The sequence below is a fragment of the Ictidomys tridecemlineatus genome, chromosome 15, assembly GCF_052094955.1.
Source record: "Ictidomys tridecemlineatus isolate mIctTri1 chromosome 15, mIctTri1.hap1, whole genome shotgun sequence".
NCBI classification, from domain to species: Eukaryota; Metazoa; Chordata; class Mammalia; order Rodentia; family Sciuridae; genus Ictidomys; species Ictidomys tridecemlineatus.
The window spans coordinates 17020624-17044420 of NC_135491.1; the positions used below are offsets into that span (position 1 = coordinate 17020624).

Sequence of the window (23797 nt, forward strand, 5' to 3'; positions counted from 1 at the left end):
ACCAGGATAGGGGCCTGGAATTGGGTGATAAAATTCTGGAAGTATTTTGCAGATAGAGATACTGGGCCTGCCCAGTATGAGGGGCACAAGGCAGTCACACAGGCTGGGGTGATTTGGGGAAGAGCAGGTAACAGTCAAACCAGGAGTAGGTTGAGCCAGGCCCCTTGGCTGGCTCCAAGAGGCCTTACTCCAAGAGATACAGGTTCTCAGAAAAGATCCATTGACAGAACTGTCTTCTAGACACTGCTCTCATCACATGGCCTTCACTGCACAGTCATGTAGCTTGGTGATTAAGAACCAGACTCCACGAACTGCCTGCTTTCAAATTTTAGCTCCACACCCACTTGCTGTGTACTGATGGGCAAGCAACTCGAACTCTCGGCCTGAGGAAGTGCTGATGAGCACTGTCTATAAGGACAAAGGTGATGGAGATGTAAAAGACCCCTCTGAGACGTTCATAGAGGGTAAGCATGGCGTTGAGCTCCGAGAGAGGGAACAACATCAGCTAGGCACAGAGACCACTGTCCCAACTGGCCGGGTTCGCAGACCTGGGAGAGGGCTCTGTCACCGCGCGGATGGATAAATAGACCCGTGTCGCCGTGCCGCCCCTCTCCCCTCCAGCCCCCAGGTCTCTGCTTCATCTGTCTCCTGCCTCGGTGCCTCACACCCTTCCAGGTGGCAGTCCCTTGTTCCTCTTCGGTGCTGGGGGTCTAGCCCCTCGGCGTCTCGCTGCCTCCAGCGCCTTCATCTAGGCGAGCTGCCTCCCAGCATCTCCTCCCCCGCGCCTTGCCACCGCGCATGCGCCGCCAGCGCCCCTCCCTCTCCACCCCCACCCCCATCGGCTGCTGGGCCTCGTCCCCTCTGTCTCCCTCTCTTCCCCTACCACGTCCCCCGACACCGACACCCCATTACTCCGCGGTCTCCTCAGTCTCAGCCTCAGTCTTCCACCCCGTCCGCCCGAGGTAAGATGGGAAGCGCGAGGCCCGTGAGAAGGGGAGGGGCGAAGCATCCTGCATCCCGAGATAAACAAACCCCGAGAGGGGGCGGCCGAGACTGAGGGGCCTGACGCGGGAGAAGAATGGGGGGCTGGGCCTGGTGCAGGAGGCAGGAGCTGGGCGCATATCCCGGGGCTCTCTGATGGGTAACGAGGCCCTATGGTTCTCCAAGATCCAGAGCTGGGGGCGCGGGGGCCACCCGGGGCCTTGGGAGTTTCTGGGGGCTTGGACCCAGGGTCTCTGGGGCACCCTCTCTAGCTGACCTCTGCCTCCAGGATTTGCCTGCAGGCCGCCCCTGACTCTTGTGCCCGCCCACCACTGAGGGCCATCGAGGACCATGACTAAGACAGATCCTGCCCCGATGGCCCCTCCACCCCGAGGAGAGGAGGAAGAAGAGGAGGAAGAGGATGAGCCCGTCCCCGAAGCCCCCAGCCCCACCCAGGAGCGCCGGCAGAAGCCTGTTGTGCATCCATCGGCACCTGCACCCCTCCCCAAGGACTACGGTAACTGCTATCCCCACCTTGGAATCTGGCATGGAGACTTGGGTGGTCTGGGAGAATAGCTGAACTCTGCTGGTGGTGATGGTGGGGGGATTCTGAGGCGGTCCAGAGTCTTGGACCTCCCTCCCTTCGTTTATTCACCCATTGGAGTATGGAGTTGGAATGATCCTAATATTTGGTTCATGACACATAATTCTATCATGTAGTCATTCAACAAACAAATCTTGGAAGAGCCACTACGGATCTGGCTCTGTGCTAGTAGCTGGGGCCACAGCACAGAATAAGACAAGCTGTCTTTGCTCTGTGAGAAATCAATGACAACCACACAAATAAGTATTAAAAATATAAATATATGATTAAAAAGCATGATAATTATGTTTGCCAAGAACAGGATGCTGCAGGATATTTTTAAAATGTGGTCCCTTGGGTTAACTAAAAGATCAGGAAAAGAGGGTCCATGGAGAGATAACTTCAGGAGTAAAGGATCTAAGGTAGGAGAGTGTGAGGTGGGATCTGGGAGTGTCCTGTTGGAGAAACTGAAGGTATCTATCATTTATTTATTGCTTGCTACTATCCTGTAATGAGCTCTATACTGGGTAATCGGATGTTGATGAAGAACAATCAAGGCATGGCCCCTGTTCTCAGGAGAGACTAAACAAGTGAACAGATAAATCAGATGAGTTCAGATCAGAGTGAATGCTATAAAAGAAATAAAAGGTAAAGTTATAATAGATAAGGGCCAGGGGACCTCTTGCTTGAAACCAAGTAGTCAGGGTGAGTCTTTCTGATTAGATGACATTTAGGCTGACACCCAAAGCATAGGAGAGCTGGAGAGAGTTCCAGGCAGAGACTAGCAAGTGCAAAGGCCCTGAGGCAGAACTGAGCTTGGAACAGAAAGATCATAGAGCTGCATTTGGAGAGTGATCAGAGTTGAGGTGAGAGGGCATGGGCAAGATCTGGAAGGGCCTTGAAGGACTTTGGATATATTCTAAGTATGACAGGCACACACACAAACATCTCTGTGTGTGTGTGTGTGTGTGTGTGTGTATCTGTGCATACGCATGTATATGCTCAGTGTTTCTAAAAGCAAAGAAGTGGCAGGTTTGATTTATAATTTTAAAAGCTCCCTCTGGCTTCTGGGTAGAGAGGTGGAGTGCAGCCAGTGTTGGATGTAGGAGAGAGGTTTTAGAAGATGCTGACTGGGAATCCCTAGCAGCTATGAGGCTCAGCAACTAGGCACTTGGTTCAGAGAGTTGGCATCACCAGGATAGGGCAGGAGAGATGGCATCTATGGATGCTTCACCCACTATTTGTGGATTGGAGAGACGTTCATTTCAGTCTGGCAGAAAAATAGGAAAGTTTTCTGAGAGCGTGAGTTGTGGGGAAAAACTGGAAAATCTCCTTTGGAAATGCAACTGTATGTGGCTTGAGCCTGTGGTCCAGTGGGCAGTCAGAGTGTCTAAGCTGGGCCCCCCCAAGGAATCCTGCTTATAGAGCAAGGGAGGGTTTGGTCACAAAATGTGAAGGAATCTGGAAATGTGGTCCAAGTCAGAGAGAAAGCTAAGGTGAACTCCTTAGAAAACTATGTATCTGTTTGTTCAATTTGTACATTAATCCAGCAGAGATCTACTGAGTAGCCACTGCATCCTGGCTGCTACGCCCAGCTGTGGGGATAAGGGAGTGGCAAGCAGAACAGAAATTGTGCTTCTATCCAGGCGAGGGCAATAAGTAAGAAAGGAAGAGAAAGGAAAAAAGAGAGAAGAGAGGAGGAGAAAGAGGGAGAAGAGAGAAAGGAGTAAACATATCATGTTTAATAGCAATATGTGTATGATAAGAAGATTAAAAGAGCTGGAGAAGGGCAGGGGTGCTGATTTAGATGGGGCACTCTGGGGCGGGGTGGGAGGACTCAGGAGATCTGAAGGAAGACTGTCCAGGTGGGAAAATAGCAAGTGCAAGGAGACAGGAATTTTCCTGGCACATCAGAGGGACAGAAGGCAGCCAATGTGGCTGGAGGGGAATGAGGGAGAGGGAGAGGGCAGAGAAAGAGGTGGCCAGATTGCTCAGGGCCTTGTGCCAGCGGGAGGACTTTGGTCTGTACTCTGATTAGGATGGGAGCCAGGGGAGGAGGGTTCTGAGCCAGGGAGGGCTGCAGTGTGAATGGAGTTTGAAAAGGAGCACACAGGCTGATTCCTGAGTCACCTTCTACGCAGCCTGTCCCGGGGCTGTGTATGATCTGATCCTTCACTTACTCATTCATTCAGCTCACACATCTGCCATTGCAAGGCCCCTGCTGGGTGCTGACATTACCCCCAGAGAACAACACTCATCAAAATCTAATGCAGGGAACTAGATGTCCCTCTGGCCACCATGCTGGCTGGCCACAGATTGGATCTTGCTCATTCTTAGAGACATTTTATATGTTCTACACAATATTTGAAAAATTTGAGAGTTTTCTTAAAAACTAGACTTTGGGCTTTCTGCAATAATTTTTTTAAAATTCTGGCAGGGCTGGAGTCTTGGCTCAGTGGTAGAGCACTCGCCTAGCATGTATGAGGCACTGGGTTTGATTCTCAGTACCACATATAAATAAATAAATAAAGGTCCACTGACAACTAAAAAATTAAAAATAAAATAAAATTCTGGCAAGTTGTCCACACTGTGACCATAGTCTGACAGCATAACAGGGTCCTCAAATGGTAGCAGCATCCTTGGGCTTGCAGACCAGAAGGTACTGCACTAGAGTTTGCTACCCTATGAAAACTGCCGATTTTTCAATTTTTCAAGACACTGTGCATCCAGATTTTTGTATGAAACCTTCAGATTTTAGAACCTCATGCTAGCCACTCAGAAAATGCCTGTGGGTTGACTATGGCTAGTGTGCCACCAGTTAGAGGCTTTTAAAGGCAAGACTGAACTCCCCTGCCTAGGGTTGGGGGAACAGGGGAGAGAGGGTCCAGCTTGCCTAGAGTGACTTTGGACCGCTCTCCACCCTAGCCTTCACCTTCTTCGATCCCAATGACCCTGCATGCCAGGAGATTCTGTTTGACCCTCAGACCACCATTCCAGAGTTGTTTGCCATCGTGCGACAGTGGGTGCCCCAAGTACAGCACAAGATAGATGTCATCGGCAATGAGGTAGGAACAGAGGGGAAGTTAGGGGGGAGGGGATGTGCCCCTCACATGTTTGGGTAACCCTCCCGTTCCCTGGTACTCCCAGATTCTGCGTAGAGGCTGCCACGTGAATGATCGTGATGGACTGACCGACATGACGCTGCTCCATTATGCATGCAAGGCTGGGGCCCATGGAGTCGGTGAGGGCCCAAGCCCCCAAGCCCTGAGCCCCAAAGCCTAAGCCTCTAGCCCTGATACCCGCAAAACCTCCCAGAATTCAGGCCCTAATAACACAAAGTGTAGACCACGAGGCCCAGGCTCTCCCCATGCGCTTGGTGCATGCTCTACTGGAAGACTTCCAAGCTGACCCTTGTTGTCGTGCAGGGGACCCTGCGGCGGCCGTGCGTCTCTCCCAGCAGCTGCTGGCGCTGGGCGCCGATGTTACCCTGCGCAGTCGCTGGACCAATATGAACGCTCTTCACTACGCTGCCTATTTTGATGTGCCCGACCTGGTACGGGTGCTGCTGAAGGGCGCACGGCCACGCGGTAAGGAGGAGGGGCCTGGCTGAGAGGAGAAGGGGGAGGGCGCCTCGAGGACCTGGTTTAGAGAGGTAGAGACCTGGGGTGAGAGGGACCTGGAGTGACGGGGCAGAACTGAGGCCTGGCTGGGAAGGGGAGAGGACTAGGATGCAGGAGGTAGCCCGAAGCAGGAGGTGGAAGCCGGCAGGGCGCTGTCAGTGGGCCCCACCCTCAGGGATAGGAGGGGCGGGGCATAGGAGAGAGGGGCGGGGCTCTCGCAGAGGCAGAGGCTGGGAGGCCTGGGGAGGGATAAGAGGAACCCAGAGGTAAGAGGAGGGCTGGGTTCCCACCACGTTCACCCAGAACCCTCCTCTCGCCCACTTCCCAGTAGTGAACTCCACGTGCAGTGACTTCAACCACGGCTCAGCCCTGCACATCGCTGCCTCCAACCTGTGCCTGGGCGCGGCCAAATGTTTGCTGGAGCATGGCGCCAACCCAGCGCTGAGGGTACTGCCACTCTGGCCCAGCCCTGCTATCCTCTTCCCCGCTCCCTCCATCCACTGCCCTCCAACAGGCCACTGTAGAGGACGAGGACCACTTGTGTTTCTCCTAAAATGTTATAAAAACGATCTGCACATTCAACAAATGAAATGATAGCTGATATTAGAGTTCATTATTCATCAGGTGAAGCGTCACAAGCCCTGTTTTACAACCAAGAGACTGAGGCAGAGAGATTCAAGGATTTTTCCAGGGGCACTCAGCAAGGATATCTTTTCTTTCAATCCTGGCTGACCCTGTGGCTTTGTACAGACAGCAGTTGAAATCATGAGGAAAGTGAAGTTAGGTCTTCAGTGAATGAGAGGCTTGGGCCCCTTATAAGCCCTCAATATGATCTTTGATCCCTTTCTGTTATCAGGTCCCAATATCCCTGGCATCCTGGGGGTTCATCACAGGGCCTTGCCCCTGTTCTCTCCTCATTCCCTATTGGCTCAGTTTGATATCTGAGCCTATAGCATAGGAGCCTGTTCTCAGTATTCATGCCCACCCACCTACCAAGGCCCCATTACAGGCTTAAGGTCCCCAAAGCATAAGCTCCCCAAGGGCATGACCTGCAGTACCATCCTCATTCCCTGTAGGCTCCATCCCCAATGCTACATTGCATTACTTGACACATCCCCAGCTCAGGACCACAGGGGTGGACTCACTGGGGGGTCTGCACCCAAATGCCCCACCCCTTCTTATTCCCATGCTGGCCCAGGGCATGATGTAGTCCTGTCCCAGCTTCACTCAGGCTGGTAGCCCTCATGGGAGTGTAGCCTGTACCCCTGAGCTCTTGTCTCCTCTCTTCCTATTGGCCCACAGAATCGGAAGGGGCAGGTGCCAGCTGAGGTGGTCCCAGACCCTATGGACATGTCCCTGGACAAGGCAGAGGCTGCGCTGGTGGCCAAAGAGCTGCGAACGCTGCTGGAAGAGGCTGTACCACTATCGTGTGCCCTCCCCAAGGTGACACTACCCAACTATGACAACGTCCCAGGCAATCTCATGCTCAGCGCATTGGGCCTGCGTCTAGGAGACCGTGTTCTGCTGGATGGTCAGAAGGTCAGAGATCAGTATTGGAGGGGGCGGTTCCCTCATCCCTCAGAGCTGGGTGTTTGGTTGCAAACAGACTGTCCTCTTTGTCTGCCTGCCTTTCAGTCATTCACACAGTTCTTTATTCCATCTAACAATTGTTCTGTCAATGCTTCCTCTGTGCCTCACTCTGTGCTGAACTGTTGGCTTAGAGGGAGAAATAGACCCATCCCCAAACGAGGACAGCACAGAGCAGTCATGGTTGAAATGAGCAGAGTGATCAGCATAGCTCTGTGTATCTGTGGCTCCTAGAGCTTTAAGGTTGCTTCTCAGCTCCCATCTCCATTCTTAGAGTGGACAGGACTTTGACTAGGACAGTATAAAGCCAGAGTGCTCAGGGAAGTGTTGGGGTATGCACCCAACTTGAAGATGAAGAGAAGGGGAGGAGAAAGGGTTTCAGTTAGAGGGAGTCTAAAATCTTGACTCATCTGGGCATTCCAACTTTCATTTTTTTTTTTACTATTTATTTTTTAGTTTTAGGTGGACACAACATCTTTATTTTACATTTATGTGGTGCTGAGGATCAAACCCAGTGCCTTGTGCATGCTAGGCGAGCACTGTACCACTGAACCACAACACCAGCCCCCCAATTTTCATTCTTTTGGCTAGTGTCCTTTTTGTGCTCAGCCCAGTGTGTCCTTAAGGATAGAGGGCTGCATTTGCTCCAGCTCTGCTCTCATGAAGCGCCACTGCTAGTGAAGAAAAGTCAGCCAGTCAGTAAAGTACACTATGGTTAAAAATTATTTTGGGAAGCAGAAAGTATTGTGAAAACCATTAGATCTATGGATTTAAATTGTCTGGCTTGAAGCAGGAGCTATTTTAACTGGGTGGTCTCAGAAGGCTTCTTTTGAGTGGGTAATATCCAAGCAGAGATGGGAAAAAGTTCACCTCACAAAGAAGTTCATATCACAAAGATATAGAAACAGCAAGTATGAAGACCCATGGTGAAGAGAGGCATAGGACTGGAGAGAAGTTGGGGGGATGGAGGGGTCAGAAATACTGCATCACAGGCCATTGATCCCTCTTTGTATGAAGGTTAAATGAATTAAAACCTGGTATACAATAATTGTTCTTTGTGTGCCTGTTCTAGTCTCTATGTCAACCCTCCAAAATTAACACTATTAGCCTATTTTGTAATTAATTAATTAATTAATGGCACTAGGGATTGAACCCAGGGCTTCACACATTCTAGGCAAGTACCCAACCACTGAGCTACACCCCAGTGGCAGTACTGGGGTGTCCGGTACTTCATCTGCCCAAGTTAGTTCATTTTATAGATAAGGAACTAAGGGCTGGGTTCTATCCCCAGTACCATTAGAAAAAGAAAAGGAGGTGAGAGGGACTCATACAATCCTAGTAACCACACTCATGGAGGACTGTCTGCAGCTAAGCATCTTTACTTGTATTAAAAATGTATCCATCAGAACCAGGCAGGTGGTGCACACGTGTAATTCCAGAGACTAGGAAGGTTAAGGCAGGAGGATCATGAGTTCCTGACTAGGCTCAGCAACTTTGCAAGACCATGTCTCAAAATTTTAAACATAAAATTTTTACTTGAGATGTAGCTCAGTGGTAAAGTGCCCTGGGTTCAATCCCCTCTATATCTATATCTATATCTATATTATTATCTCTCTCTCTCTCTCTCTATATATATATATATATATATATATTTGGCTAGTTTGACTGGGGAAATTAATTTTTAACTTAATTTAAAATAAAAATTTTGGTGCTGGCGATATGGCTCAAGTGGTAGTGTGCTCGCCTGGCATGTGTCGGGTACTGGGTTCAATTCTCAGCACCACATAAAAATGAAATAAAGATGTTGTGTCCACCTAAAACTAAAAATATTAAGGGCTGGGGTTGTGGCTCAGCGGTAGAGCATTTGCCTAGCACGTGTGAGGCCCTGGGTTTGATCCTCAGCACCATATAAAAATAAATAAAATAAGGATATTGTGTCCAACCACAATTAAAAAGTAAATAATATTTAAAAATAAATAAATATTAAAAAATAAATTTTCATACTTGGTTAGTGGTTATTTACTGTATTGGACAGGATGTTACAAGTAGGTAAGAGTGGTATTCCCATTTTGCAGATAGGGAGGTTGAGGTACAGAGAAGTTAAGTCAGATAGCCAGTAAATGATGATGTTGAAGCTGAGATTTGAGCCCAGTTCCTTCATACACTCACCCCACCACCATGCTTCCTGTGTGCCAGTGGTCCTCCCTAGGGTCCCTTCCTAAGTCATACCTCCCTTGTCTCCTCAGACGGGCACACTGCGGTTCTGCGGGACCACGGAGTTTGCCAGCGGCCAGTGGGTGGGCGTGGAGCTGGATGAACCCGAGGGCAAGAATGATGGCAGTGTTGGGGGTGTCCGGTACTTCATCTGCCCTCCCAAGCAAGGTCAGTCTCACCTGGCGTCCAGGAGGGTGGGAATGGGGGTCCATTTAGTAGTTCTGATGCCAGAGTCTAGGTAATGGTGTGGAAGTTGAGGGCATGGCCAGGGGCAGAGGCTTGAACAACACCAAGCCTAGTCTCTGTCCCCGTAGGTCTTTTTGCCTCTGTGTCCAAGATCTCCAAAGCAGTGGATGCACCCCCCTCGTCTGTCACCTCCACGCCCCGGACTCCCCGGATGGACTTCTCCCGTGTTACTGGCAAAGGCCGAAGGGAACACAAAGGTCAGAGGGGGAACATTAGGGATAGGAGGAGCCAGTCATGGGGACATTCTGTGGATAGCTCAGTTTGTGTGACTCAGTTTCTCCTCTGGCCCAAACTGTAGTTTTAGAAGATAGGCTCTGAATTCCTGGCTTTTCTAACTCAGTTTTCCCTTTGGCTCAGGAGTAGCCATATCCAGTTCTTTTTTTGTTGTTGTTTATTTTATTATTTATATACAGTGCTGAGAATCAAACCCAGTGCCTCACACATGCTAAGCAAGTACTCTACTACTGAGCCACAACCCCAGCCCCCACCCAGTTCTTGAAAGGACTTATAGGTTCACTGCCTTCTACTTAGTTTCCCCTCAAGCCCAAAGTCTTCCCCAAATTGGGGAAGACTCTTTCTGGGAGTTCTTGTTCCAGGGGTTTATGGCTTTTATGACTTGATTTACTTATTCTCAGACCCAAATCCCCCTTCATTTTATTTCACTATTGATTGATTGATTGATTTTTGAGACAGGGGTCTTGCTACATTGCCCAGGTTGGTTTTGAATTTCTGTCTCAGCCTCTTGAATGCTGGGGTCTTGACATGGGGTCCCTAAAACTGGCATCTGAGGCCCCATTTTCCCCTTACCATCTCCTCACAGGCAAGAAGAACTACATGTAGACAATATTGTGTCCAGACTTCGTTTTATTATTTATTTATATACTTAGTGGCACTGGGGATCAAACCTAGGGCTTAACATAAGCTACACAAGTACTCTATCACTGAGTTGCATTCCCAGCCTTTTTAAAATTTTGAGTCAGGTTCTCAGTAAATTGCCCAGGCTGGCCTTGAACTTGGGAGCCTCCTTTCTGAGTAACTAAGATTACAGGCACGTGCTACCATACCTGGCTAATTTTTTATTTCTTGTGGTCCTGGGGATCTTACCCAGGGCATTCTACCAGTGAGCCACAACCTAGCATTGTAAAAAGGACAGTTTCTAGGCTCACAACTTCTGCCTCAGTTTTTCCTTTGGCCTTTATATCCTCAGTTTTAAGACTTTTGGATTCTCTAGGTTCTGTGGCTCAGTTTCCACTCAAGTCTAAAGGCCTCTCTCCTAGTTCTCTGGCGTCTGAGATTCAGTTTCCCTTCAAACCCAAATACCATCCCCTACCCTAATCCTGTGGAAGGCACTAAAGTTCCTGTGATTAGAGCCAGGACAGAATTTTTATCTTGAGACTTTCCAGGTGGCATGGGGGTCCCCAAAACTGGCATCTGAGGCCCCATCTTCCCCTTACCATCTCCTCACAGGCAAGAAGAAGTCCCCATCGTCCCCATCTCTGGGCAGCCTGCAGCAGCGTGAGGGGGCCAAGGCTGAAGTTGGAGACCAAGTCCTTGTGGCAGGCCAGAAGCAGGGGATTGTGCGCTTTTATGGAAAGACAGACTTTGCTCCAGGTGAGAAAAGGGATTTGTGGCTGGGGGACAGGCAAGGCTCTGGGGCATCCTGACACCTTCCTGCTACAGGTTACTGGTATGGCATTGAGCTGGACCAGCCCACAGGCAAGCACGATGGCTCTGTATTTGGTGTCCGGTACTTCACCTGCCCCCCAAGGCATGGAGTCTTTGCACCAGCATCCCGCATTCAGAGGTGAGCCCAAATTCTGACCCCTGACCCAGGGAGCCACCAACAGCCCTAATCCACCCTTGGTTGGTTTCTTTCTCTTGGACTAGCAGGACATTGTAGTTACCACCCACACCCTAGCCCTTTCCTCTGGGCTCACCTTCCAGAGAGACCCTGAATTCTTGTGGCTCTGATTTCTTCCATTCCTTGTGTCTCCCCAGGATTGGTGGGTCTACGGATCCCCCTGGGGACAGTGTTGGAGCCAAAAAAGTACATCAAGTGACAAGTGAGTTGGGGGCTGAACATGGGGAGGCATGTGGGTCTGGGAATGGTAGAAGGGTCATGGGTTTTCAGGTGTATGCTTATGACAAGAGTCAGCCCAGGAAAATGAGGTGCTATAGGGTATGAGGAAGTTAACAACAAGGCTTGGAGGGCTAGGGTTATAACCCAGATATAAAGCACTTGCTTAGCATGTGCAAGGCCCTGGTTCAATCCCGAGCACCTAAAACAACAACAACAACAACAACTAAAACCCTACAAAATCAAAAAACAAGGCTATAGCAGGCATCAGGGATATAGGTTGAGTGGATTTTGGGAACATGGGTAGGTGTAGGGGGACTTGGAAGGTATTATCGACAAGAGGTTCAGATGGGGATTGGGAACATAGAATCCAGGTAGGTCCTGGGGACATGGATAGCTATTAATGACAAGGATTCTAGGTGAGTATTGAGGACACAAGTGAGTTTATCATCCTCTCACCCTGCTCTCCTCTCCAGTGACACAGCCCAAACGCACCTTCACGACAGTCCGGACTCCAAAGGACATTGCGTCAGAGAACTCTATCTCCAGGTGTGTGGCCAAGACTGTCTCCTTTCCTGTGGGCTGTTAGGGAGAGGCATTCACAAGACTGTTGGATACTAGGGTCTGGGGCTCTAGTTGGGGATTGAAATAGAAGCTAGAAGTTGTGACTAGTAAGCACACCTAGAAACAGTCTTTAGGGTGTAGGGCCCAATACTGACTTTTGCTGACACCTCTTAGGGGGCAGGTTAAGGAAGCAGAACACCCTCCACTGCACATAAGCCTAAGAATGCAAAGCCAGAAACAGAATCCCAAAGACTAGGGGGTGATGGAACCAGATGTCCCTGCATCCTGAATCATGGTTGACCAGGTTCTTTTCCTTTTAGGTTGCTCTTCTGCTGCTGGTTTCCATGGATGCTGAGGGCAGAGATGCAGTCTTAGAGGCCCTGGATACCTGACAGAGACAAAGAAGTACCTTCTAGCATCTCCTGACACAAGGAGCCCCCAGTCACCCTGAGATAGAGATTCCCAGTAACACATCCAGAATAGAGACCCCCCCCATTAGCCAGCCCTCAATCACTGAGGTCCCATTATTAACAGATCCCCATGATAACCTGCCCCCCAAATACAGACCCCATATCACCCAGAAAAAGATTCCCTAAGTAGCACCTTCAGGCTAGTCCCTATCCCAGCCCCTCAGAGCAGAACCCTAATTAACAGATTTTTGCATCACCCCAAATTATGGTTGATCCTTTCCATATAATGTTCCATAACAGGACATTCTGAGTCACTCATCAGTGGATCAGAAACTCCCCCATTAACAAAGACTCTCCCTGATTCTCCTTGTAATACACATAGGTCACAACTCCAGAGTAATAGACCATGTCACTATCCCCATTTAACATCATTGCCCTCAAGATTCCGTGATCCCATGGTCACCCCGAAGCCCTTCCATTCCATTCCCCCTTTCAAAGACTCTCCATGAACAAAGACCCTTGTTCTTACCCCTCAAGAAAAGACCCACTTTAACTAGCCCACTGTCACCCCCCAATTTATAGACACCAAAACAATCCTGGAAGTGCTAATTACAGGACCCCCAAGTCTTCCTACCCTCTGCACCCTCAAGAAACCCCCAGTGCCTTGTATGAAGCCCACCCCACATGGCCTCCAGCCTCTGTGCTGGCCAGGCTCCCAGAAAATTCTCTATTTTTGAAGTAATGACTTCCCCCTTTGGGGGACCCCAAAATTTGGAGACCCCATTCTGAGACTCTGGGGATCCCACACCCCAGAGTATACATGTCCCAAGAACCCCTGTGCCCCCAAGTCCTATAACCCCTAGAAGATCCCAAATTTCTAACTCCCAGGACCCCCAAATCATGGAATCCCCAAATCCCCAGGGAATCCCAAATTTAAAAGTCCAATCGCAAACCCCCAGGAAAACCCAATTATGAGGTCCTTGTACCTGGGATGGAGGAGACTGCAATCGGGAAATGAATTCCAGGCTCTCAGGGTATTTCAAGCCCTGTCCATAGGCACCAGGAGACCCCCAAACAGGAATTCCCATCCTGGAAACTGCAGGATTTCAATGCCCTGAGTTCAAGGATCTCAAGAAACCCAAATTCAAGAGCCCCAGCCCTAAGGGACCCCCAAATCCTAAAGCCTCCGTCTATAATACGTGGAGGGCCCCGAGGCCCTGAAGCAATCCCAAGTCTTGGAGCCCCCATTTCAATCTATCTTCTGGTCACAGGTCCAAGACACCAAATCTGATTTACTGGCCCCAAAGGACCTCAAAGCACTTGGGCCAGGCCAACAGCCTAAGGGAGAACCTGAAGGCCCCGCGGGTCCAGGGCAGACGTGGGGCCCTGACCACCAAGGACAGCTCACGACTGCCCCTTCTCACTGCATGTCCCCAAACTCAGCATGACCCCTGTCCTCTTCAATAAAGACGTTTCTACGGCCTCTGTGTGTCAGGTCATTGTTTGTGGGCTACGGCCTCTGTACACTTGCTAGGGGAGTGAGGGAGAAGGCGGCTTCCCTTCAATCTCGCCTCCCCGCGGCCTGGTTGTAGGATGGCCTAGTCTGCAAAAAGTCCACCCAACAAGCCCTTATCTCCTTCCCGCGGTCACTACAGCAGGTTCTCCCATCTGGGCCCACGCCGCAGGGCGGACACTTTCGGTTTTGGAATTCTGATTGGCCGGTGTCAGACGAAGACCGGTCTCCTGTGGCTCCCCGAAGGCTCAGAGGCCGGGAGGCGCGGCCTATCCCTGAGCGAGGGTGAGGGGGCGGGAGAATGCCAAGCGAGAGCGCCAATTGGTTGGAAGGCGGACCCTTTAGGCTTCTGAGAGTTCCCATTGGTCTGAGGTATTTTGCTTCCGCAACGTGGGGCGGAAGTAGCTGGGGGGAGGAGGGTCTTGATTCTGAAAATTGGAGGGGACACGAGTGGACGGTCAGTGTTGGGGGCTGGGGGCAGAGATGGGGGGCCCAGGGGGTCCGAGAGTGGGGGTCTGGGGGAGTTCATACTGGGGAGTCCTTTAAAGAGTCGGGGACAAGGGTTCAGGGAGGGAAGAAGGTTTGAGAGGAGTCAGACTTAGGTCCTAGAGAGCCGCAGTGAACGGGCGCTTTGAAAGAAAAATCTGAGGGGCTCCAGAGTGGAAAGAGTTTGAGGAGGCTTAGATTTGTGTCCCAAGGACACTCAGAATGGGGGCTCCGAAAGGGCTGAGGTCGAAGAAGCGTCCCCCGCCTCAGAGAGCCGTCATTCATCGTTGCAGGTCTGAAGTGGGGTCTCAAATTAAGGTATTTAAAGAGGCTCTGGGGTGCAAATGGGGTAGGGGAACTCTACCTTTGGAGAAAGGTTCCCTGTGTGGGGTCAGAGAATGCTTTCTGCGAGAGACTGGAGAGGACACATGTGTAGTTTGATGGGTCCTCAGAATTTTGGAAGAGTGTGCTGGGTGCTGGGCAAGGAGCCTAGGGGATCACTGTGTGGCATTTGAGATGTCGGGGACTCGGTTTTTAGAGACAGTGAGTTTCACAGGAGGATGAAAATGGGCCTGGATGGTGATGGGGCAGAAGGCTGAATCACAGACTGAGGATAGGAGGCTTAGTAACTGAAGCTTGTTTTCAACTCCCCATAGGACTGGGTGCAAGGAGTTGGTGTCGATGGAGAAGCAGGACGTCAGGGTTCCAGCTCTGGAACCATTCAGGGTGGAACAGGTTGTCAGGACTGGGGATACAGAGGGTAAAGGTGGGGCTAGAAAGTGGGAGGTGGGGTGGGATAGACAGGCTGACTCCTGGGTCCCTGGGTTGGGAGTCCCCCCTCCTTCCAAATTTGTTTTTACCCTCAAGAGTCCAGTCCCACTCCCAACCTCAACTCATAATGGGCATGAGTCCCTCAACTTCAGACCCTTGCCTGTCTGAGGACATCCTTAGCTTCCCTCCAGAGAGGGAGGTTACTCAGTGATGGTAGGGCCCTTTGTGGGTTAGAGGGCCACATCTTCAGGGGAATCTTTCCATTGTAGGCACCACCTGTAATCTACTATGTACCTGACTTCATCTCCAAGGAAGAGGAAGAGTATTTGCTTCGACAGGTGACCCCTAATGTCCTTGTAAAACCACCCCCACCACCATCTTCCCGTATTCCTCTCCAACCCTCAGCTTTGGTATGAGAGCCCCCAAGGCTGCAGTGAAAACCCTGGCAGAAAGGAGACCTTCCCCTACCCTCCCTGTGCTTCTCTTGGAAATTGTTAGAGCTGTTAGAGTTGTTTTGTTTTTTCCTAGGAGGCTTAGGGGCAACCAAACTAATGGTTAGGAAGGAGCTAGTTATTATGAAGCTCAGACACCCTGTACCAAGATAGTCCTGTCCAGTCTCCAAAATGAGGATTTTATTGAGATCACATCCCTTGTGTAGAAATAGCCTATGCAACTCCAGAGTCTCAGGAACATGGAAGTTATGATATTCCCTATGTTGAGATAGTCCAGTCCTGCAATCTTAAAGGAGGTTATAAACATAGAAGAATTTAGTGTTCAAATTTCTATGCTAAGATAATCCAGGAATCAGGATGTAACAAAGTAAGTTCTGCCTTGTGCCAAGGTAGCTCAGCATAGTCTCAAACACTAGGAACAAGGTTACCAAGTATACACCACCTATGCTGAGATGGCCTAGTTCATATTCTATTCTTCAGGTTTGGGAAAAAAAGAATTTCCAGAACCTAGAGTTCCCACACTGGGATAGCCCTTATTAGCCAGAGTCTTACAGAGCACCAATCTTCCCAGTGTTATGATAGCCCTCTTGAGCTTGAGTCCCAGGAACAAGTTCACCACAGAACATAAACCCTTGTGCTGAAATAGCCCAAAAGTTTTTGGTTCTTGGGATTGAAAACTTGACATATTTTCAAATCCTTGTACTGAAGTAGCTCAGGTTAGCTTCATAACCATACCAACAATAAGATTATCAACTAGAGTATAGATTTCTTTGACTGAGATAGCCCATTCTAGACCCTGGGGATCTTGGCAATGGAGAATTTTCAAAGTACTTTCCCTGTGTACTAAGACTAAGCCCAGCAGCACACTCCCTCTCCTATGCAATAGGAACAAGGGTGCTCCAGAACCCAGAGTATCCCCAGATAGCCAGGAAGAGCCTAGGCCAACCTCAGCGTTCTTACTAGACTCAAACTATGATTGTGCAGCCTTGGTTTCTTTCCTTAATTCTGGTGGACACAGGTGGACTTTGAGACCAAAGGCCTGCCCTGGCAAGAAGGCAAACAACAAAATCCTGGGAACTTACTACTCCAGAGAAAAATTCCACAGCCACTAAGATGACCCATTTCCAACCCAGGAAAGGGCCACTATGTTGAACTGGGTGAGAGACTTACAGAGGGGTGACTCCAAAAACAAGAGTGACCTTTCCCCACCTCCTAGGTTTTCAATGCCCCAAAGCCAAAGTGGACCCAGCTTTCTGGGAGGAAGCTACAGAACTGGGGTAAGTTTCCCTAGCTAGGGATGTAGGTGATTCTGGGATATGGGGTGGGCAGAGGGTTTAGGTCCAGTAGTCTCAAGATAAGGGGAGCCTTGAGGGCTCAAGGGGTTCTAAGGGCCTGAAGGATTCTGAGGGGGTCAGTGGAGATCCTGAGGGCTTACGGGCTTCTTGGTGACTTGGCAGTAACTCATGGGGTTTGGGGAACCAGAAAAGTCAGAAAATCTCTGAAGGGGCAGTGGTCTTCAGGGGGCACCAAGTACCAGGATCCTTGGTTTGGTGCCCTCAGGACCCCATTGCACTCCCCAGGTGGGCTCCCCCATCCTAAGGGGATGGTCCCTGAGCGACTGCCCCCGTGGCTCCAGCGCTACGTGGATAAAGTGTCTGATCTCAGCCTTTTTGGGGGTCTCCCTGCTAACCATGTCCTCGTGAACCAGTATCTGCCTGGGGAGGGCATCATGGTAACCACATACCCTCACCCCAGCCCCCACAGTAGTAACCACCTCACCCCAGATCTCTGAGCCATCATAGGGTAGGGCATCATGCTCACCCGCCCTCACATCATGGAGCAGCCGCATACCCAACCTGGCATTCGCGTGTCCATCCCAGCTCGGGAGTGCCCCTTTGACCCAGAGGGTGGGAGGGATGGACTTCTGCCCTGCCCAGCCCTGGTGCCCACTCCCCAGCCCCACGAGGATGGACCACTCTACTACCCGACCGTCAGCACCATCAGCCTGGGCTCCCACACCATGCTGGATTTCTATGAACCTCGGCAGCCAGAGGATGATGACCCTATAGAACAGGTGGGTCTGCAACGCTGCCCCAAGCACTGGGAGTGCCCCGACATCCCACCTCCTCCAGGCTGATCCAATCCCATTTGCCCCAGGCTATTCTTGAACATCTTCTAGACACTTTGACCTGTTCTTTCTTGTGTTACACTCACTTCCTCCCAGACACCCAAGCCATCTGTTTGCTGGGTGCCCTGACTGCCATAACACAGACACCCAGTGCCTTTACTGCTGAGTAGATGCCCTGACACCCCACGGTCCCCTGACCCCATATACTCAGTGGCCCAACAGACCTGGGCTCACCTGTGGCCCATGTATGGCCCCCCAGTACTCAATAGACATTCTTCTTCTTTTTTTTTTTTTTTGTGGTGCTGGGGATTGAACTCAGGACCTTGCAAGGCAAGCACTCTGCCAGCTGAGCCCCGCGAGAGACATTCTTGATATCCTCAGATACCCTAGTGTCATTCACTCATGAGTGTCCCAACATCTTCCCACTTGCCCTCTCGTCCCACTATTTGAGCACTACAACACTAATATCCTGCTACTCCAGAAATGTGATCTGCAGTGCAGATGTGCCCAGATTCTCCTGATCCCATGTCACATGACTCTGCTCAGAGACCCCCACAGAAACCCTGACAGCACCCTCTCTGACCTCTTTCACTGAGGGATATTCCTGACATCCCAGTGTTCACAGAGACTCCTGGACACACCCTAGCCCTTTGCTCCTTGAGGTTTCCCCGTTAGCCTTTCATGCTCCTGAATATTCTGACCTGCCTCCTAATGTCAGTGTCCTCCAACATCCTGATGTCCTCAGATATTTCAGCCCCTTTACATTGCCCACCCCTGGTCCTTGCCTCAACATGCCCTCTCAGCCCAGCTCTGCCCTAGTGTCCTGGGGCCTTCTGATCTCAAGCTCAGCCCCAGCCCCAGCTTCAACTCCCACAGTCAGCTGACCATTTGAGGTGCCCATCTGCAGCCTACTTCCTGTCAGAGGGATCTGGTGGGACTGCTGACTTCTAGTCCTTTCCCTTCCCATCAGCTATAACTGTGGAGCCCACAGATTTTCACCAAAGACTCCATTCCTAGGAGCACTCTTACTCTTCAGCTTTTGCCCCTGGGTACTCACCCTTCTCCCCTGACCCCTGAAACCTGACTGCCCATACCTGACCTCTGATTAGCCTCTAACTACCAACCCATTTCACAGCCCCGGCCACCACCCCAGCCCACTACCTCACTGTTGCTGGAACCGTGCAGCCTGCTGGTGCTCCGTGGTACTGCATACACACGCCTCCTGCACGGCATCGCAGCCACCCAGGTAGACGTGCTGGACACTGCCTCACTGCCACCCAATGCGGCTGCCTGCAGGTCTGCACTGCCTGGAGCCCACCTGGTGCGCGGCACCCGAGTCTCGCTGACCATCCGCCGTGTACCCCGAGTACTACGCACTGGTCTCCTGCTCAGCAAGTGACTGCCAGGCTCCAGGTCCTGCCTGATTACAGGGCTTTCTACTTGGCTGTTGAGATGCTGTGACCTTGGTACTCTGGGGCAGAGGTGGCTCCCCTGAGTTGTTTATTTTCCCAGTAACTATGGGAACCATGGGAGAAGAACTCATCCCAAATAAACCAAAAATATCTTTTCTTGGTTTTAGGTTTTTTTTTTTTTTTTTTTTGGAGTAGGGAGGAGGGGTGGGTGGGGGGTCACAGTACAGATTCTTGTTTTCTTGAGGGGCACTGCATCTGGGACCTTAAGTGGATGGGGTGGGCCCTGGAGGTCAGCTTATGGGTCACTTAGGGGGTCAGAATCCAGGGCTTTTGAGGCTTTCTATCTTGGATCCCCTTGGACTGAGGTGAGGTGATGCTGGGAGGTTTGGTTACTGGTCCTGCTAGGGAGGAAGGAGTTAAGTGGCTTTGCTATCACCTCAGCAGGGCATCAAATTACCTGGGTTTTGTTTCTCTAGGAATGGGTGGTGCCACACCTGCCCCTGGGCCTCTGGCAGCTTCAGACCTGAGTGAGTCCTGCTGAGGAAGTCTAGGAGACACCATTATTAGGCAAAAGGCTCTTAACAGGTGTCTTCACCTGATTCTTTGTACCCAGGTCCCCAGATATGTCTCTGTCCCCACCTAGGCACCCCTCAGAGCCTCTCAATCATCCCCCAGGAGCCCCTAGGGAGCCGGACATTGCTGGATGCACCGTCTGTCTTGCATCTGGAGAGGAGACAATCAGGTGGGGGCTGGGGCTTTTAAAACTTGGTTCCATGAGGGTGGGAGCAATGGCAGGGGCCATTTAGGGCCGGGAGGTGCTATGGCTATGATCATCTGGGGACATGGGAGAGGTAACTGGGATGGGGTTAGGGTGGATAGAAATGAGGTACAGCGGCCCATCCTGGACCTGTCAACACCCCTTACATCCCAGGAAAGAGCAGGCACAGGACTTCTTGGACCCTCCTGGGCATGTCCAGGGTGGGTTGAGGGGCACTGAACCCCCAAGAACATCAACGCCCTCTTTCCAGGAGGACCCAGATGGGAACAAACACCATGAGGTGAGCTGAGGTGAATAGACCCCTTTATGTCAGCCTTCTCTGTCCCCTAGAATCTGACCTCTGTTCTGGAGATGAGGAGATGATTCTGGAAAGGTGTTGGGCATCTGTGGTGGTGGTGTGAGGTGCTGTGGAAAACATTTCTTTACTAATTGTTATAAAAATATTTCAATATTTTACCAATTAGGTGCCTGGATACACCTCCATTTTTCTCAGGGATCAGCTCCCTCCCTGTCCAGACTCCCATGCCCATATATCCAAGTTTCAAGGAAGCTTAAAAATCTGTAGACCTTGAATTATATGTCCCCATCCTCCAAGTGGAAGGCCCCTTGGGTGGGAACAACCCTGATGTAGCCCCAGGAATGGACTCTGGTGCAGAGAATCATCCAGAAAGCAGCAGCTTGCAGAAGGGTGGAGGTATTATCTTGATTGGCCCACTGACCCTGGTTCAGCCCCCTGTGTTCCCCAGCACCCTGGCTCTGGCCTGGAGGCCCTGGAGGCTGAGCAGGACAGTCTGCACCTCTGCCTGTTGGGGCTGGGTCTCCAGCTGCAGGACCTGGAGCAAGGCCTTGGGCCCTGGACACTGGCCCAGCGCAGGATGGTCCAGCTACAGGTGGGCATTGGGAGGACAGGATGCAGGAGGGTGGGCAGGGCCCCAGGAGTGGGTTCCAGCTTTCTGCAGCGAGAAGAGGGTTTAGTATGTGTTCCAGGTTTCTGGGTAGGAAACAGGAAAGGGGTGATCAGGTTCTGGTCTCTGGCCTCCCTGGCATGTGTGTGGGGTGATGTCTAACCATGTGTCCAGGCCCTCCAGGCAGATCTACGAGGGGCAGCCGAGCGTGTGGATGCACTGCTAACATTTGGTGAGGGACTGGCACAGCGCAGTGAGCCCAGGGCTTGGGCATCTCTGGAGCAGATCCTAAGGGCCCTTGGAGCACACCGGGACACCATCTTCCGACGGCTCTGGCAGCTGCAGGCCCAGCTGGCCAGCTACAGCCTGGTACAAACTGCCCTGGTTGTCCTCAGTGCAGACCCCAGTCCCCAACCCCGGGCCCCCCAACTCCTATGAACTCTGTCCTTTGACTTAGGTGTTCGAGAAGGCCAATATGCCAGACCAGGACTTGGAGGTCGAGGGGGACTTGGATGGGCCAGGACCTGATGGGGCCTCAGGGCCCTGGGCACCCAGTAACCTCCCCACCCCTGCAGAGTTGGAGTGGGACCCAGCAGGGGATGTTGGGGAGCTTGGACCCTCGAAGCAAAAGACAACACAGACACCAGGGCCTCTTTGTGAGCTGTGTGGCCACAGGGGCCTCCAGGGCAGGGGACAAAGTCTTGAGGTGAGAGCAGTCCCTCTTGAGGGCTCCCCAACTCTGCCAGGCACCCCCAGAGCCCCCTTTGTGTATTGTAGCATGGGCGTTTCCTTTTACTGAGGTCTTAGTGCTGTCTGTCCCTCTCCGTCTCTCAGTGTCTCCAGGAGTCCCTTGATCCTACCACCTATCTCTTTGTCTCCAGGAGTCCCTCTCTCTCAGTCTCCCTCCTTCCCATCTCTATCTGCATCCTCAATGCTATTTCCTGTCCCTGTGCCCTCACTTTCTGTGTCACAGCTCTCATCTCAGAGGCCCGGGGTTCACATTCAGTTCACTCCCTGATTTCATTCTAGTCTCTCCTCAAATGTCACCTTGTCAGAGGCCTTCCCTAGCCTCCAACAATAGCACTCCTTATCTTACTACTGTATTTCCTCACAGAACTTCCCGTAGTTTGACATTATACAGTTACTTATTTAATTTTTGGCATCTCTGCCTAGAATATAAGCTCCATGGAGGCCAGGACTTTCCCTCTTTCCATCCCCACTGTCCCTGAGTTCCTGGAGTGACAGGTAATAGATACTCATCAAATATTTGTTGAGGAAATGAATAAATAATGCCCCTCCCCTCTTGGTTTCTCTGGCTCTTCCCCTTTCTATCTCTCCCTTGAGATTTCTTTGTTCCCCCAGAATCTTATCTCTGTGACACTCCCCTTTCTAGACCCTCCCCTAACCATGTTTTTCTTTGCTGCAATTTTCCACACCCCTCTTTCCTCACAGGATATGCTCTCATTGGGGTTTAGCCACCAGAAACATTTAATAGGTCACCGAAGACGCTCCCTGCTCCAGAAGCCTCAGGTGAGCTGGTCCTCAGCCAGGTATAGCAATTGAGAACCTTTATGGCAAGTAACAAAAAACTAACCAAAATTGACCAACATAAAAATAAAAAAGGGGAATGCTCTTTGTTCCTTGTAACTGAAAAGTCCAGGCACTGCTGAATTCAGATCTTAAATTCTATCAGGGCTCAGTCCCCTCCCTGTCTTGGGTACTACTTCCCTGAGGTGGCTTTCTCCTCAGTGGCTGCTCTGGCTGTTACACACTCACTGCACATAGCTTTACGCACTCCAGGAAAAGACAATGCTTCTGACCTACTGGCAGCAGCCAAAGTCCCAGGGCTGCCCTGCTTGGGTCATGAGTTATACCCCACCCCATCCAATCAGAATGCTCTGATTGGTCACATCTGGATCACATGACCAATAGTGAAAATGGAGGAGGTGGGAGTCAGCTACACTTGAGCCTGAAGGTCTATGAGGGGGGAGGCATGATCCCCACACCTGCCCCCCGCCAAACTAAGCCAATGTTATCAGGAAAAGGAGGATATTGGATTGCATAGAGACAGACAGACATCCACACTTGGAGACACTCTTGAATCCATGTGGGGGCCTGGGGGGAAAGAGGAAAGGAAGATAAATGAGACTGGTCTTGCAAGTCTATAGTAGTAAGGGAAAGGCCACATTAAGGGTGACATCTATCCATTCTGCTGCTGGCTGCTGTCCACCTTAGGACAAGAAGAGGCAAACATCTCCTCGTCTTCAGGATGTGATGCTGGAGGTGGATCCTGGGTGAGATGCTTGGAAGACATTGGTCTGGGGATGTGGGAGACTGGGCTCGTGGTTGTAGCCCACCTGTGTATCTAACATTTCCGTTCCCCCCTCAGGGCCTCTGCTCCTGCATCCAGATGGCCCCTGACCTTCCTCCTTATCCTCTTTTTCTTTCTTCTGATGGGTGTCACATTGTTTCTGCCCATTTCAGGGGGCCCCTGCTGCTCTCATGCCCGACAGGCCAGGATGCCCCACCTGATGCTTAGCTATGTCAATGGTCTCCCCCCAATCTGAGTACCCAGCCCAGACATGGGTAATAAATGGTCATTGTCAAAGGATGTGTGAGGCTCTTGGTTGTTTGATTACCCAGAAGCTAGGATACAGCCCTGATGTGTCTGGACAGCCCCCTCTGTAGACTACTTTGTCTTGAGCACAGAACATGGAACTGAATGAGCCCATCTTGGGCTGGGTTCCCCCAGACCCAGATACAAAGATTCATGCTAAAGTAGCTGACTGGGAGGTGATCCTCAGAAGAGTGGTAGGGGAATGAGGAAGTGAACCAGGAAAGGGAGAAAGCTTACACTGGTTCATGAGCTGGTTGCTGCTCTGGGTTCCTAAGGTACCACATGCTGAGTATTCTTCACTCTTTGGGGCTTACATCTCAGCTTCCATCTTTCACTGAGATGGACTTTTTCTGGCAACATTGACTCCCCACCACTGCCAGCCTATCCCTTCTGGGAAGGCCCCTTCCTCAGGCAAAGGAGCACAGGTACTTGGCACAGGAAGCTAGAGGCAGG

The 23797-nt window shown here is 51.1% G+C and overlaps 3 protein-coding genes across 10 annotated transcripts; all 3 read left to right on the top strand.

Annotated features, from left to right (window-relative positions):
- Positions 1-390: 390 nt before the first annotated feature.
- Positions 391-13765, top strand: Clip3 (CAP-Gly domain containing linker protein 3). Of its 2 annotated transcripts, XM_005341941.5 has the most exons (14): positions 410-962; positions 1271-1498; positions 4490-4629; positions 4712-4805; positions 4990-5151; positions 5513-5631; positions 6487-6723; positions 9018-9153; positions 9300-9428; positions 10699-10842; positions 10912-11035; positions 11230-11294; positions 11785-11857; positions 12193-13765. In XM_005341941.5, exons 2-14 carry the CDS (start codon positions 1333-1335, stop codon positions 12245-12247), a joined length of 1644 nt encoding a protein of 547 aa, XP_005341998.1. In that variant the 5' UTR covers positions 410-962; positions 1271-1332; the 3' UTR covers positions 12248-13765. The 2 variants fall into 2 exon arrangements, with proteins under 2 accessions (XP_040135408.1, XP_005341998.1); XM_040279474.2 differs by lacking the exon at positions 9300-9428 and having other exon boundaries at positions 391-962.
- A 421-nt stretch (positions 13766-14186) lies between these two features.
- On the top strand, positions 14187-19200 carry Alkbh6 (alkB homolog 6, nucleotide demethylase). Of its 2 annotated transcripts, none has more exons than XM_021721214.3 (7): positions 14187-14252; positions 14938-15016; positions 15322-15390; positions 16721-16781; positions 17085-17236; positions 17462-17578; positions 18768-19200. In XM_021721214.3, the coding sequence occupies exons 2-7, from the start codon at positions 14963-14965 to the stop codon at positions 19029-19031; spliced, it is 717 nt and encodes a 238-aa protein (XP_021576889.2). In that variant the 5' UTR covers positions 14187-14252; positions 14938-14962; the 3' UTR covers positions 19032-19200. The 2 variants fall into 2 exon arrangements, with proteins under 2 accessions (XP_021576889.2, XP_040135454.2); XM_040279520.2 differs by lacking the exon at positions 14187-14252 and adding an exon at positions 14342-14599.
- On the top strand, positions 18906-23338 carry Syne4 (spectrin repeat containing nuclear envelope family member 4). Of its 6 annotated transcripts, XM_078033181.1 has the most exons (10): positions 18906-19045; positions 19521-19571; positions 19720-19786; positions 19976-20102; positions 20569-20712; positions 20902-21096; positions 21185-21433; positions 22180-22257; positions 22963-23021; positions 23117-23338. In XM_078033181.1, the coding sequence occupies exons 2-10, from the start codon at positions 19523-19525 to the stop codon at positions 23292-23294; spliced, it is 1146 nt and encodes a 381-aa protein (XP_077889307.1). In that variant the 5' UTR covers positions 18906-19045; positions 19521-19522; the 3' UTR covers positions 23295-23338. The 6 variants fall into 6 exon arrangements, 5 of the variants coding, with proteins under 5 accessions (XP_077889307.1, XP_077889309.1, XP_077889308.1 ...); XM_078033183.1 differs by lacking the exon at positions 19521-19571 and having other exon boundaries at positions 18986-19045; positions 20073-20102; XM_078033182.1 differs by lacking the exons at positions 18906-19045; positions 19521-19571 and having other exon boundaries at positions 19663-19786; positions 20073-20102.
- The last annotated feature ends 459 nt before the right edge of the window (positions 23339-23797 follow it).